The sequence below is a fragment of the Pseudophryne corroboree genome, chromosome 4 (genome assembly GCF_028390025.1).
Source record: "Pseudophryne corroboree isolate aPseCor3 chromosome 4, aPseCor3.hap2, whole genome shotgun sequence".
Classification (NCBI taxonomy): Eukaryota; Metazoa; Chordata; class Amphibia; order Anura; family Myobatrachidae; genus Pseudophryne; species Pseudophryne corroboree.
In genome coordinates this window covers 819,757,744-819,774,402 of record NC_086447.1, presented here as the reverse complement: position 1 = coordinate 819,774,402, position 16,659 = coordinate 819,757,744, and the positions used below count along the sequence as shown (strand labels likewise).

General features: G+C 47.3%; 1 protein-coding gene across 3 annotated transcripts in view; it reads left to right on the top strand.

Moving 5' to 3' along the window:
• Positions 1-16,659, top strand: part of APLF (aprataxin and PNKP like factor) — a 390,356-nt gene that overhangs the window by 239,803 nt on the left and 133,894 nt on the right. For all 3 annotated transcript variants that reach the window (XM_063918498.1, XM_063918497.1, XM_063918499.1), the window contains one exon: positions 2,985-3,286. In XM_063918498.1, the coding sequence (XP_063774568.1) occupies positions 2,985-3,286 (302 nt within the window). The remainder of the gene's footprint in view (positions 1-2,984; positions 3,287-16,659) is intronic.

Sequence of the window (16,659 nt, the reverse complement as noted above, 5' to 3'; positions counted from 1 at the left end):
GATGCTGGCATTTGGAATGCCGACGCCAGAATCTCGACAGTAGGTGGAATGCTGATGCTGGGATCTCGACATGGATCGAAATGCAGGAGCCGTTATCCCTACTTCCTGCATCCCGAAGCTAAGGTTCAGGCTGCGGAAGGGAAGAGATGATGGACGGTTTGGGACGGGCTGTGGGATGGGAGGGTTAAGGGTACTTGGCATACTTACCTTCCAGATTTTCAGGATGGCGCTGTCTGTGTTCTGACTTCCGGAATCACAATCGCCGGTATTCCGATACCATCCCCTTCTAAAATACTGTATACAAGTTGAGTATCCCATATCCAAATATTCCGAAATAAGACTGATGGGGCCCACACATGGTGCTATTTGTGCTAGGTGAAGATTTGAGCTATACAATCTGTGCTATGTGATTTGGACTAAGTGGGGTATGCTATTTGAACTACATGCTATTTTGAATACACTACAATGTACTATGTGTGCTGTAGTACAGATAAACCTGCCTGCACATACTATTTTGCCTTGAGATATGGACTAGACGGGAGTGCTCATCCACATCGCATCGCAAGGGACAATACACACGGTTCTCTTTGAACTAGATATGATGCTATTTGAACTAAAAAGTTCAAATAGCATGCAATAATTGTACCATGGCCCTCATTCCGAGTTGTTCGCTCGCTAGCCGCTTTTTGCAGCAGTGCACACGCTAAGCCGCCGCCCTCTGGGAGTGAATCTTAGCTTAGCTGAATTGCGAACGAAGTATTCGCAATATTGCGAAAAGACTTTTCTTTGCAGTTTCTGAGTAGCTCGAGACTTACTCTTCCGGTGCGATCAGTTCAGTGCTTGTCGTTCCTGGTTTGACGTCACAAACACACCCAGCGTTCGCCCAGACACTCCCCCGTTTCTCCAGCCACTCCCGCGTTTTTCCCAGAAACGGCAGCGTTTTTTCACACACACCCATAAAACGGTCAGTTTCCGCCCAGAAACACCCACTTCCTGTCAATCACACTACGATCACCAGAACGAAGAAAAAACTTTGTAATGCCGTGAGTAAAATACCAAACTTCTTAGCAAATTTACTTGACGCAGTCGCAGTGCGAACATTGTGCATGCGCAGTTAGCGGAAAATCGCACCGATGTGAAGAAAAATAACGAGCGAACAACTCGGAATGAGGGCCCATGTGTGGGCCCCCTGATATAGTGAAACCTTTGTTTTCTGATGGCTTAATGTACACAAACATTGTTTAATGTGCAATGTTATTAAAAATATTGGCTAAAATGACCTTCAGGCTGTGTGTATAAGGTGTATATAAAACATAAATGCATTCTATGCTTAGACTTAGGTCCCATCGCCATGATATCTCATTATGGTATCACAAGTCTGAATGACTACAGACCGATTGCATTGACGTCTGTGGTCATGAAAGTGTTCGAGCGCCTGGTTCTGAACCACCTTAAAGCTGTGACCAGCCCCCATCTAGACCCCCTTCAGTTTGCCTACCGAGCGAATCGGTGCATTGAGGATGCTGTCAACCTGGGCCTGCACCACATCCTGCGTCATCTGAACACGCCTGGAACCTACGCGAGGATCCTGTTTGTAGACTTCAGCTCGGCCTTCAATACAATCAACCCCAGCATTCTCTACCACAAACTACTCCGCCAAGGGGTCCCGGAAGCAATATGTTCCTGGATCGTAGACTTTCTGACCAACAGAATACAGGTTGTCAAAGCTCCCAAGCTCGGTCAATCAGTACTGGGGCACCTCAGGGCTGTGTCCTCTCACCCCTGCTCTTCTCTCTGTACACTAATGACTGTTCCTCTGAGTCCCAGTCGGTTAAAATCATTACATTTGCAGACGACACCACCGACCTCATAAAAACTCTAAAGCTGGGGCCACACAATGCGTTTTCAACGGGACCTGCTCGGCAGGAAGGGGCGTTTTGGAGTCGCACACATGCGGCATCGCCGGATGCCGCAGAACATTATCCATCCATTGCCACAAACGGATTTCAACTAGAACACATACATTCAAATTCATAGAGCCTGTTTCATAGATGTGCGCTAATTTGGCCACAGCTCTGAATGTGTGCGCAATGACTATGCAGAAATATGCAAATGCCTCAGCCATCTGGATTTGCATGGAGACGCCCACTGGCGGCTTTGTGGGTCCCAGTGACTGCGTACAAATAGGCAGCGTCAGCTGCAGATCAGTCCATTATCGAACTTTGAGTAGACCTATGGTCTTGCAGCATGGCCGCAGAAAGAAACTAGTACGTGCAGGATTGCAGTTCTAGGCTGAAACACGCCCTCAAAACAGTCACGGCTACACCCCTGTAACCACCCCCAAATGGTTCCTGACTGTCAATCACTATGCAAATAAATCCTCACTGTGATCATGGTCACATTCACAGAGTGACTTAGACACGTGCAGTTGGCCGCTAATCGCTTAACTGCGTAAAAATTGGATTTGCTTTCATATCACATTACGTTCCATTGGCCGAAGAATTGATATTGGAAAGTGTTAGTATGTATGCTAGCCTGACTCCACAAAATGTGCCTATTTCTGTACCTCTACATCATACTGAGAGGAGTGTGTGTGGGTGGTTATGTAGGGGCTATCTTACATGGCTGAATCGGAGTTGGACTTTGCAATCTTGCTAATTTTTCACTTATAAATTACTGTATGTTACTATGCTCTGCCAAAATAGTTACACGGTGCACATTTCAACTACAATACTCATTTGGTGGTATTCAATTCATTATTGTGAATGATCTCTCATCTAAAGTGACGGCAGATACTGGTACAATATTCAATTGTGTTGCTTTATTGTGGGTATGGTCATGTATCAGTAATTCTTTGTGAAATAATATTTCCCCACTTATTACCCTTGCTTTCACTCTGGAGTTATTATATATCTATATTACATGTAATGCCGTTGTACAGTGCTGTAATATACGCATTTACTGTAGTTATTGTATTTTGCAAGGTCTCCCCTGGAACATCAGCTAGCAGTTTACCTGGAAGAAGTGGCTTGGGAATCTCCCATAAGCTTAGTGTGATAGACAAAGAGGAGGAAGACCTGGAAGCAGACATATGTGACACCACTCCTGACTTATCACCAGCAGTTCACACTAGTGGTACGACCAGTCCATCTGCTAAGCAGCACCAGCCTTCCAACTCCAAAGCAGCTGGTAATGATGACCTCAGTTTAAGTCCAGGATCGCCTCCGATCACTCAACAGACGCCAAAGACGAGAACCCCCTGTATATATGGAGAAAAGTGCTATCGGTAAGTCTAATTCAACTTTTACTTTATTTTATAAATAAAACCAGTAGAATGCGGCAAGCCAGTAATTGTGCTGTAAAGAGAATATGGGGTATATTCAATTAGGCAGTTTTCCACTTTTTGAGGTCAAATAGTGATTCGACCTATTCAGTCCCATCAGTTTTTATTCGACAAGTCGTGGAATTCGACTTGTCGAATAGTATGTGAATCGGCGGTGTAGCTGCTGATTCACGTACTTTTGAGTGAAACGGAGCCAAATTCGACATGATTTGGCCACGTTCCCGACCATCTCAGTCCGATATAAAAAAATAACGGACTGAGATGTGGGACCCAGAGGAGTAGAGCGGGGGCAGACGGGGGACAGCTGCAGGGCATACAGAGGAGAGAAGCGCTACAGCGCTGCAGCAAGATGTCTCACAGCCGCGCCGCTCACGGCAGCGTCCACCCGGCTCCAGCAAGTGAGATCACGCTTGCTGGAGCCGGGTGGACACTGCCATGAAGTCAGGCGGCTGTGAGACAACCTCCTGCAGCGCTACTGTAACGCTGCTCTCCTCCGTCTGCCCGCGGCTGTCCCCGCTGTTCTCCCTGTCCTCCCCCACCCCCCTGTCCTCCTCTGGGTCCCTCATCTCGACTTTTTAAAAGTCAAATTGAGATGAGATTGAATAAGGGTTGTCGGATCCATTCCGACAAATGCATGTCGGAATGGATCCGACTCTAATTGAATATACCCCTATATGTTTTAATGTTACATCGTTAAAGCAAAAATATAAAATCTAATTTGGTTTTTGGGTTTCAAGGGCAATTACTAAACACATTAACAGCTATTAAATAACAAACAGTAGTTAAGTTTATTATTGTGTTCTTTTGTTATGTAACTAGAGTTCTATTTTGGCAACGTGGCTATTTTTATGGACACTTGAGAAAAGCGGTAGGCAACTTGATACACTTCCGGGGCTGTTATGAGCATAATTACAGGAATGAGTTAAATGAATACATTTAATCAATAAGTTCTCCTTATCTGTAATAACTTATCAGCAGGACTTTCAAACAATTAAAATTATTAAATTAAAAGCTACAGTATAACAAAGCACGAAGGAGCTGAGGGACGAATCCCTTGTATTCCAGACCTATGACCATTCAAAAGGACCAATCACAGCAAGGCTTAACTAGACAAGCGTCTCAGCTCTTTCTATACAGGGGATATTTACTTGTTTACTGATGCGGCTAGAATTTATAGAGGATTCATATATGTGTGTGGTAGGGAGGGAGAACTCTGTAAATATTGGATTTAGGCGATCATATTAATTCTGTCTTTGCAGAGTCAGGATTTGATTGTATTGATTTTTACAGCAAGGTTGACTGTATAAAATATGATTCTGGTCAGCATTTTTCTTTCCAAATAAAAACAATAGGTCATGCTATACAGTAGATTAATATCCAGTTGGCAGTTAATTCTATTATCTGTGTGACAGACAATAAAAAGCATTGTAATTATTGTACAAAAAGAACATTTTGTTCTAGAAAAAATGCAAATACATTGTGGGGGAGATGCACTGGCGGACCACACACGGCATTCTGGAAGCAACCGCAGGGAGTAAAGATGGAGGAGCAGCAGCACAGCATTGGACAACAGTGCGTGGTACTACACGCCGCCGCGCATGCGCAGTAGTGAAATTAAGCTCCAGAACATGGCGGGCACCATGTTTCCAGAGACATGCGCATGCAGTAGACACCGGCACATTGCCGGAGCTTACTACACGGTGGCGTGCATGGGACCCACCCGGAGTCTGACCCCCCCCTTCTCTGTTCGAATGCCCCTGCCTTGACCGTGAGGAGAAGACCTATCACCCAGGCATTACCGGATCACAGGCCCGTAAGTTACATGTGGTTGATCTGTCCTAATTAACATTTTATGGAGGCTGTAATAGCAGCACATGTACTTATCATGCAAAGCAAATATTTAAGCATGTATATTATACATTATATCCGTGTGTGTGTGTGTGTGTGTGTGTGTGTGTGTGTGTGTACATATATATTGTGTGTATCTACCTTTATATGTATAAATAATCACACTTTGGGAATAATGTATGCAAAATATCTGATATATATTTAATTTGAGTATGGGGCAGCAAAGGAAACTACCACCCTGAGCTCCACAAGGTCTAGAACCGGTCCTGGTAGTTTTAATAATGACCGAAAAAAAGACGGTAAAAGAAACTCTCTTGTTTGGGGCTCTCTGTTTATAAGAAAATTTAATTAATTAAAACTTAATTTTTATGAAGTACAGTTAATAAAAGTTAAGTTTTAATTAATTCAATATTCTCATAGACAGAGTGCCCCAAACAAGAGAGTTTCTTTCCTTTTTTTTTTCTGTCTCTACTATATTTACTCCACCTGCTATATACGATATACGCAATATGTTTGATGTCCTTTTGATGTGGATTGTTCTATGACTCCTTTCTAATTATTCTAATTTGAACTGCTGTGCTCATTGACTGTTTCTCTGACGTCCTAGTGGATGCTGGGAACTCCGTAAGGACCATGGGGAATAGCGGCTCCGCAGGAGACTGGGCACAAAAGTAAAAGCTTTATGACTAGCTGGTGTGCACTGGCTCCTCCCCCTATGACCCTCCTCCAAGCCTCAGTTAGATTTTTGTGCCCGGCCGAGAAGGGTGCATGCTAGGTAGCTCTCCTGAGCTGCTTAGAGTAAAAGTTTAAATAGGTTTTTTATTTTCAGTGAGACCTGCTGGCAACAGGCTCACTGCATCGTGGGACTAAGGGGAGAAGAAGCGAACTCACCTGCATGCAGAGTGGATTGGGCTTCTTGGCTACTGGACATTAGCTCCAGTGGGACGATCACAGGCTCAGATTGGATGGGTCCCGGAGCCGCGCCGCCGGCCCCCTTACAGAGCCAGAAGAGCGAAGAGGTCCGGAAAAATCGGCGGCAGAAGACGTTCCTGTCTTCAATAAGGTAGCGCACAGCACTGCAGCTGTGCGCCATTGCTCTCAGCACACTTCACACTCCGGTCACTGAGGGTGCAGGGCGCTGGGGGGGAGCGCCCTGAGACGCAATAAAACACGTTTTAAACCTTATATGGCTAAAGAAATGCATCACATATAGCTCCTGGGCTATATGGATGCATTTAACCCCTGCCAGTTTTCCTAAAAAAAGCGGGAGGAAAGGCCGCCGAAAAGGGGGCGGAGCCTATCTCCTCAGCACACAAGCGCCATTTTCCCTCACAGCTCCGCTGGAAGGACGGCTCCCTGACTCTCCCCTGCAGTCCTGCTACAGAATCAGGGTAAAACAAGAGAGGGGGGGCACTAATTGGCAGATAATACAAATACAGCAGCTATAGAAGGGAGAAACACTTATATAAGGTTATCCCTGTATATATATATAGCGCTCTGGTGTGTGCTGGCAAACTTTCCCTCTGTCTCCCCAATGGGCTCGTGGGGTCCTGTCCTCTATCAGAGCATTCCCTGTGTGTGTGCTGTGTGTCGGTACGATTGTGTCGACATGTATGAGGAGGAAAATGATGTGGAGGCGGAGCAATTGCCTGTAATAGTGATGTCACCCCCTAGGGAGTCGACACCTGACTGGATGGTCGTATGGAAGGAATTACGTGACAGTGTCAGCACTTTGCAAAAAACTGATGACGACATGAGACAGCCGGCAAATCAGTTAGTGCCTGTCCAGGCGTCTCAAACACCGTCAGGGGCTCTAAAGCGCCCGTTACCTCAGACGGTGACGAGACAAATGTAATGTCCAGTAGGGCCACACGTTACATGATCACGGCAATGAAGGAGGTTTTGAACATTTCTGATACTACAAGTACCACAAAAAGGGGTATTATGTGGGGTGTGAAAAAACTACCCATAGTTTTTCCTGAATCAGATGAATTAAATGAGGTGTGTGACAATAAGGCGCTCACACGCTTATCAAAACAAGTGGCGTTGCCGTCTCCTGATACGGCCGCCCTCAAGGAACCAGCTGATAGAAAGCTGGAAAATATCCTAAAGGGTATATACACACATACTGGTGTTATACTACGACCAGCAATCGCCTCAGCCTGGATGTGCAGCGCTGGAGTGGCTTGGTCGGATTCCCTGACTGAAAATATTGATACCCTGGATAGGGACAGTATATTATTGACTATAGAGCATTTAAAGGATGCATTACTATATATGCGAGATGCACAGAGGGATATTTGCACCCTGGCATCAAGAGTAAGTGCGCTGTCCATTTCTGCCAGAAGAAGTTTATGGACACGACAGTGGTCAGGTGATGCGGATTCCAAACGGCATATGGAAGTTTTGCCGTATAAAGGGGAGGAGTTATTTGGGGTCGGTCTATCGGACCTGGTGGCCACGGCGACGGCTGGGAAATCCACCTTTTTACCCCAGGTCACCTCTCAGCAGAAAAAGACACCGTCTTTTCAAACTCAGTCCTTTCGTCCCCATAAGGGCAAGCGGGCAAAAGGCCACTCATTTCTGCCCCGGGGCAGAGGAAGGGGAAAAAGACTGCAGCAGGCAGCCTCTTCCCAGGATCAGAAGCCCTCCCCCGCTTCTGCCAAGTCTTCAGCATGACGCTGGGGCTTTACAAGCGGACTCAGGCACGGTGGGGGCCCGTCTCAAAAATTTTAACGCGCAGTGGGCTCACTCGCAAGTGGACCCCTGGATCCTGCAGGTAGTATCACAGGGGTACAAATTGGAATTCGAGACGTCTCCCCCTCGCCGGTTCCTGAAGTCTGCTCTACCAACGTCTCCCTCCGACAGGGAGGCAGTACTGGAAGCTATTCACAAGCTGTATTCCCAGCAGGTGATAATCAAGGTACCCCTCCTACAACAGGGAAAGGGGTATTACTCCACGCTGTTTGTGGTACCGAAGCCGGACGGCTCGGTGAGACCGATTTTAAATCTGAAATCATTGAACACTTACATAAAAAGGTTCAAATTCAAGATGGAGTCACTCAGAGCAGTGATAGCGAACCTGGAAGAAGGGGACTATATGGTGTCTCTGGACATCAAAGATGCTTATCTCCATGTCCCAATCTACCCTTCTCACCAAGGGTACCTCAGGTTTGTGGTACAAAACTGTCATTATCAGTTTCAGACGCTGCCGTTTGGATTGTCCACGGCACCACGGGTCTTTACCAAGGTAATGGCCGAAATGATGATTCTTCTTCGAAGAAAAGGCGTCTTAATTATCCCTTACTTGGACGATCTCCTGATAAGGGCAAGGTCCAGGGAACAGTTAGAGGTCGGAGTAGCACTATCTCAGGTAGTGCTACGTCAGCACGGGTGGATTCTAAATATTCCAAAATCGCAGCTGATTCCAACAACACGTCTACTGTTCCTAGGGATGAGTCTGGACACAGTCCAGAAAAAGGTGTTTCTCCCGGAGGAGAAGGCCAGGGAGTTATCCGAGCTAGTCAGGAACCTCCTGAAACCAGGACAAGTGTCAGTGCATCAATGCACAAGGGTCCTGGGAAAGATGGTGGCTTCTTACGAAGCGATTCCATTCGGAAGATTCCATGCAAGAACTTTTCAGTGGGATCTGCTGGACAAATGGTCCGGATCGCATCTTCAGATGCATCAGCGGATAACCCTATCTCCAAGGACAAGGGTGTCTCTCCTGTGGTGGTTGCAGAGTGCTCATCTTCTAGAGGGCCGCAGATTCGGCATTCAGGACTGGATTCTGGTGACCACGGATGCCAGCCTGAGAGGCTGGGGAGCAGTCACACAGGGAAGAAATTTCCAGGGCTTGTGGTCAAGCATGGAAACATCTCTTCACATAAATATCCTGGAACTAAGGGCAATTTACAATGCCCTAAGTCAAGCAAGGCCTCTGCTTCAGGGTCAGTCGGTATTGATCCAATCGGACAACATCACGGCAGTCGCCCGCGTAAACAGACAGGGCGGCACAAGAAGCAGGAGGGCAATGGCAGAAGCTGCAAGAATTCTTCGCTGGGCGGAAAATTATGTGACAGCACTGTCAGCGGTGTTCATTCCGGGAGTGGACAACTGGGAAGCAGACTTCCTCAGCAGATACGACCTCCACCCGGGGGAGTGGGGACTTCACCCAGAAGTCTTCCACGTGATTGTAAACCGTTGGGAAAAACCAAAGGTGGACATGATGGCGTCTCGTCTCAACAAGAAACTAGACAGATATTGCGCCAGGTCAAGGGACCCTCAGGCGATAGCGGTGGACGCTCTGGTAACACCGTGGGTGTACCAGTCAGTGTATGTGTTCCCTCCTCTGCCTCTCATACCCAAAGTATTGAGAATCATAAGAAGGAGAAGAGTAAGAACTATACTCGTGGCTCCGGATTGGCCAAGGAGGACTTGGTACCCGGAACTTCAAGAGATGCTCACGGAGGACCCGTGGCCTCTACCTCTAAGAAAGGACCTGCTCCAGCAGGGACCTTGTCTGTTCCAAGACTTACCGCGGCTGCGTTTGACGGCATGGAGGTTGAACGCCGGATCCTGAAGGAAAAAGGCATTCCAGATGAAGTCATCCCTACCCTGATCAAGGCCAGGAAGGATGTAACCGCGAAACATTATCACCGCATTTGGCGAAAATATGTTGCGTGGTGTGAGGCCAAGAAGGCCCCTACAGAGGAATTTCAACTGGGTCGTTTCCTGCATTTCCTGCAAACAGGACTATCTATGGGCCTAAAATTAGGGTCCATTAAGGTTCAAATTTCGGCCCTGTCAATATTCTTCCAAAAAGAACTGGCTTCAGTGCCTGAAGTTCAGACGTTTGTCAAAGGGGTACTGCATATACAGCCTCCTTTTGTGCCTCCAGTGGCACCTTGGGATCTCAATGTAGTGTTGAGTCTCCTAAAGTCACATTGGTTTGAACCACTCACCACTGTGGAATTAAAATATCTCACATGGAAAGTGGTCATGCTGTTAGCCCTGGCTTCAGCCAGGCGTGTCTCAGAATTGGCGGCTTTATCATATAAAAGCCCTTACCTAATTTTTCATTCAAACAGGGCAGAACTGAGGACTCGCCCTCATTTTCTCCCTAAGGTGGTTTCAGCGTTTCACATGAACCAGCCTATTGTGGTGCCTGCGGCTACTAGGGACTTGGAGGACTCCAAGTTGCTGGACGTAGTCAGGGCCCTGAAAATATATGTTTCCAGGACGGCTGGAGTCAGAAAATCTGACTCGCTGTTTATCCTGTATGCACCCAACAAGCTGGGTGCTCCTGCTTCTAAGCAGACGATTGCTCGTTGGATTTGTAGTACGATTCAGCTTGCACATTCTGTGGCAGGCCTGCCACAGCCAAAATCTGTAAAAGCCCATTCCACAAGGAAGGTGGGCTCATCTTGGGCGGCTGCCCGAGGGGTCTCGGCTTTACAACTTTGCCGAGCAGCTACTTGGTCAGGGGCAAACACGTTTGCTAAATTTTACAAATTCGATACCCTGGCTGAGGAGGACCTGGAGTTCTCTCATTTGGTGCTGCAGAGTCATCCGCACTCTCCCGCCCGTTTGGGAGCTTTGGTATAATCCCCATGGTCCTTACGGAGTTCCCAGCATCCACTAGGACGTCAGAGAAAATAAGAATTTACTTACCGATAATTCTATTTCTCATAGTCCGTAGTGGATGCTGGGCGCCCATCCCAAGTGCGGATTGTCTGCAATACTTGTATATAGTTATTGTTACAAAAATCGGGTTGTTTATTGTTGTGAGCCATCTTTTCAGAGGCTCCTACGTTTATCATACTGTTAACTGGGTTCAGATCACAAGTTGTATGGTGTGATTGGTGTGGCTGGTATGAGTCTTACCCGGGATTCAAGATCCTTCCTTATTATGTACGCTCGTCCGGGCACAGTATCCTAACTGAGGCTTGGAGGAGGGTCATAGGGGGAGGAGCCAGTGCACACCAGCTAGTCATAAAGCTTTTACTTTTGTGCCCAGTCTCCTGCGGAGCCGCTATTCCCCATGGTCCTTACGGAGTTCCCAGCATCCACTACGGACTATGAGAAATAGAATTATCGGTAAGTAAATTCTTATTTTATCCACAAACTCCCCTCTCCTGTTAAATACCAGCTTTAATAATCGGTCAGACTGACTCATTGCAGTACACTGCGGCTGGCTGCAGGCCGAAACAAAACAGGTGGTGGCAGTCCGGCTGGAGTAGAGGAGAGGGCCCCTCCCCCCCTCTTACGTTCTTCTCTCTGATACTGTTTAATGCTAGGTGGCCAACGTAACTCTCTAGTGATCAACCCCCACATGAAAAGCGGAGAAGGTGACCTGGCCTGCCTCCCAATGTAAGACAAGCTGTTCCTCGTCTCCGTGACTCGTTGGGCCCCAGATTTGCCCATTCTGTGTTCTCTGTAGTGATGGCCATCGGTGTGTTCATGATCGATGGTGAAACTGTGAGTGGCCATTGATGGTGACCAACTATGACATGGGAAACCATTGATGGTTTCATCCACGATGGTCATCCCTTTTCCTGGCCTGTGGGCCAATCATAGCCTTGGGCGGGCTTCACGGGAGTGTCAGGGGCCGAGCTATGCTCCATGTCCCAGCACATTGGAAAAAGAAAAAATATATATTTGTTTGTGTGGTGCCATCGATGGAGGGAAACCATCTGATTCCTTCGCAACAATGGCAAAAGTATTTGACATTGGCCATAAACGATCGATGATTATGAATCATCAATGGTCGATGGCCATCTCATGTTCTCTGCATGCACAAGGACCGGTCACTGGGTGAAAGGTCAGTTGTTCACTCACAGCATACACTCTTTCCCTCTCTCTTTCTCTTCCTGTTGGCTTTCAAATTTTAACAACTAGCATTTGTGGCCACATATCCTGTGCGGCCACACCACTTGTAATGAGGCCACACCCTTTTTATGGGAGCGCGCGTCTTCGCACAAATTTACCTAGCTCCACTGACCACTCCCTCATCACCTATCATGATGCTTCGCCTGTCATTTTTTTTCTTGATCCACCCCTGGTGAGATGTACAGCTTTGGAGGAAGATAAAGTTGAGAGAGATAAAGTACCAACCAGTCAACTCCTAACTGTCATGTTACAAGCTGTGTTTGAAAAAAGTTAAGAGCTGATTGGTTTATACTTTATCTCTGAACTGTATCGCTCTCTAAGGCATAGTACATCTGCCTCTGAGATGGCTCTGCTTTAACAGTAAGAACCTGATGCTGAGTCGCAGTGCCAATGTTTATGGAGTTGAGCATTTTCTTGATACTGCGCGTGTGTGAAAATCGCTAAAAACTTGTACAGCTCATGTGTTACAATGTGTGTATGCATAGTGTCGCAGTAGCGACTGAGACCTACGATGTGTGAAATGTATTGGGCGTTTCTGAGCGGTGACTGGAAGGAGGCTACGCAGACACACAGAGTAGTTCCGAATTATGGGAGTGTGGCGGGCTTTGTGGTAAGTTGGTTTTGAACTCAGATGCTTAATCTCACATTAGAGGCCATACTCTGATGGGGCTGGTGCAAGTTTGGTAGCAGGTGTGGGAGACTCGCAATTTTTCAGGTAGATGCCCGGAAGAGTGGGCGGATCTTCCTAGTGGCGTTGGCAGGATGGGAAAGTAATGCCAGGAATTGTGAGTCCGTATGGATGGGGCATGGCTGAAATGACACAAATCGCGTTTCTTTAGCCACTCCCCTTTCCCTGGGACCTACGATTTGCAGCATTTTGCTACAGGGGGGGTGACCTATTGACATGAGAGCCCAGACCCTCCCACAAAGTGGTCAGATGCATCACATGTCTGAGCTAAAGCTGCAGATGCGACTATGGCAAAAGGTACTGAAGCAGTAGCAGCAGTGTACGACTCAGAATCAGGCCCTAGGGGGTGACCATAGTGAAACAGAATGGAAGGGAAAAAAGCCTGGCAGCTCTGTACATGTGAGTCTTTGCTCTAATATGAATCATGGGGGGTGACACGTCCAACAAGCAAAAAATAATATAATCTAGAAATAAAAATTAGTGCAATAATGTAACCTTTACTTTGCTAAATCCCAGCTACAGTAGTAATAAGACTTTCTCTAACGTCCTAGAGGATGCTGGGGACTCCGTAAGGACCATGGGGAGAGACGGGCTCCGCAGGAGACATGGGCACTTTAAGAAAGAATTTAGTTCCTGGTGTGCACTGGCTCCTCCCTCTCTGCCCCTCCTCCAGACCTCAGTTTGATTCTGTGCCCAGAGGAGCTGGGTGCTTTTCAGTGAGCTCTCCTGAGTTTACTGATAGAAAGTATTTTGTTAGGTTTTTTATTTTCAGGGAGCTCTGCTGGCAACAGACTCCCTGCATCGTGGGACTGAGGGGAGAGAAGCAGGCCTACTCTCTGAAGCTAGGTCCTGCTTCTTAGGCTACTGGACACCATTAGCTCCAGAGGGATCGGTACGCAGGATCTCACCCTCGCTGTCCGTCCCAGAGCCGCGCCGCCGTCCCCCTCGCAGAGCCGGAAGACTGAAGCCGGGTGAGTATGAGAAGCAAGAAGACTTCACAGGCGGCAGAAGACTTCGTGATCTTAACTGGAGGTAACGCACAGCACTGCAGCTGTGCGCCATTGCTCCACACACCTACACATACTCCGGTCACTGTTAGGGTGCAGGGCGCAGGGGGGGGGGGGGGGGGCGCCCTGGGCAGCATTTTGGACCTCATTCTGGCAAATGAACACATATATACAGCTGGGCATTTTCTCTCCACAGCTCCGCTGAGAGGAAGCTCCCCAGGCTCTCCCCTGCAGATTCACGGTAGAAAGAGGGTAAAAAGAGAGGGGGGGGCACATAAATTTAGCGCAATATCAGTATATACAGCAGCTACTGGGTAAACACTAAGTTACTGTGTAATTCCTGGGTCATATAGCGCTGGGGTGTGTGCTGGCATACTCTCTCTCTGTCTCTCCAAAAGGCCTTGTGGGGGTTCTGTCCTCAAATAGAGCATCCCCTGTGTGTGTGGTGTGTCGGTACGCTTGTGTCGACATGTTTGACGAGGAAGGCTATGTGGAAGCAGAGCAGGTGCAGATGAATGTGGTGTTTCCGCCGACGGCGCCGACACCTGATTGGATGGATATGTGGAAGGTGTTAAATGATAATGTAAACTCCTTGCATAAAAGGTTGGATAAAGCTGATGCCTTGGGACAGTCAGGGTCCCAACCAATGCCTGATCCTACAGCGCAGAGGCCGTCAGGGTCTCAGAAGCGCCCACTATCCCAAATTGTTGACACGGATATCGACACGGATTCTGACTCCAGTGTCGATGGCGATGATGCAAAGTTGCAGCCTAAAATGGCTAAAGCCATCCGCTACATGATTATAGCAATGAAGGATGTATTGCACATCTCAGAGGAAAACCCTGTCCCTGCCAAGAGGGTTTATATGTTTGGGGAGAAAAGGCAAGAAGTGACTTTTCCCCCTTCACATGAGTTAAATGAGTTATGTGAAAAAGCTTGGGATTCTCCTGATAGGAAAATGCAGATTTCCAAACGGTTACTTATGGCGTATCCTTTCCAGCCAACGGACAGGTTACGCTGGGAATCCTCCCCTAGGGTAGACAAAGCTTTGACACGCTTATCTAAGAAGGTAGCCCTGCCGTCACAGGATACGGCCGCCCTAAAAGATCCTGCGGATAGAAAGCAGGAAGGTATCCTGAAGTCCGTCTATACATATTCAGGTACCCTACTAAGGCCAGCAATTGCGTTGGCCTGGATGTGTAGTGCTGTAGCAGCATGGACAGATACTCTGTCTGAGGAGCTTGATACCTTGGACAAGGATACTTTATTGCTGACCCTGGGGCATATAAAAGACGCTGTCCTATACATGAGGGATGCCCAGAGACATTTGCCTACTGGGCTCTAGAATAAATGCAATGTCAATTTCTGCCAGAAGGGTCCTGTGGACTCGGCAATGGACAGGTGATGCCGACTCAAAAAAGCACATGGAGGTTTTACCTTATAAGGGTGAGGAATTGTTTGGGGACGGTCTCTCGGACCTAGTTTCCACAGCTACAGCTGGGAAGTAAAAATTTTTGACATATATTCCCTCACAACCTAAGAAAGCACCGTATTACCAAATGCAGTCCTTTCGATCACAAAGAGGCAAGAAAGTCAGAGGTGCGTCCTTTCTTGCCAGAGGCAGGGGTAGAGGAAAGAAGCTGCACAATACAGCTAGTTCCCCGGAACAGAAGTCCTCCCCGGCTTCCACTAAATCCACCGCATGGCGCTGGGGCTCCACAGGTGGAGCCAGGAGCGGTGGGGGCGCGTCTCCGAAATTTCAGCCACCAGTGGGTTCGCTCACGGGTGGATCCCTGGGCTATACAGATTGTGTCTCAGGGATACAAGCTGGAATTCGAAGTGATGCCCCCTCACCGTTACCTCAAATCGGCCCTGCCAGCTTCCCCCATAGAAAGGGAAGTAGTGTTAGCGGCAATTCACAAATTATTTCTCCAGCAGGTGGTGGTAAAGGTTCCCCTCCCTCAACAGGGAAGGGGTTACTATTCCACAATGTTTGTGGTTCCGAAACCGGACGGTTCGGTCAGACCCATATTGAATTTAAAATCCCTGAACATTTACCTGAAAAGGTTCAAGTTCAAGATGGAATCGCTCAGGGCGGTCATTGCAAGCCTGGAAGAGGGGGACCAAAACAAAAAACTGCAACAAACGAGCGCCTAATCATCAAAATAAAAAGTGAAAACCAATACGTGTTTCATAGAATTAAATAATCACAATTTTATGTTCCTGATAGTCTGCGCTTGCCGGAATACTATGTGTAGTATTGTGGTGATAGCATAGAAAAAGAACAAACGGCTGCGCTGAATATCAGGAACGAAACATAATGTACAGAGAGCCAACGTAAAAAATAACAATGTTTATTAATAAAACATATAAAAAGATTATTTATCAAATAACCGGTGAATAATATATATAAATATATATAAGAACAATCACTAGACGTGAACTAGTGGTATATTGTAATAACTCAGCTTATTGGGGTGAAAAGTTCCGTGATTCACTTGTTAAATAGTTGATAAATACCAGGTGTGTTGGTAGGATCCTAATGAATTAAAAGTCCCTCAGTTGAAATTGATATTCAATACCTTTCCAAAATGGGCTGGTAAGAGCCGAGCGTCCTCGGCTTCAATGTCCTGCAATGCCCATATACGCTGTGCAGCGGAAAGGAATGGACCGTCTCTCTCACAACCCGGTCGTGGCGGCGTGTGCGCTGAAGCCGCTGATGTCGGATGCTGTAGACGGAGGGTGCAGCGGGGACCAAGGAACACCTGGAAGATTTCACCTGAGCTGAGTGTGGATAGGGGCGGGTCCTGACGCGTTTCGTCACGTTCACGTGACTTTCTCAAAGGTAGATACCTGCCTCCTAGGTCATCCGGTATTTAAAG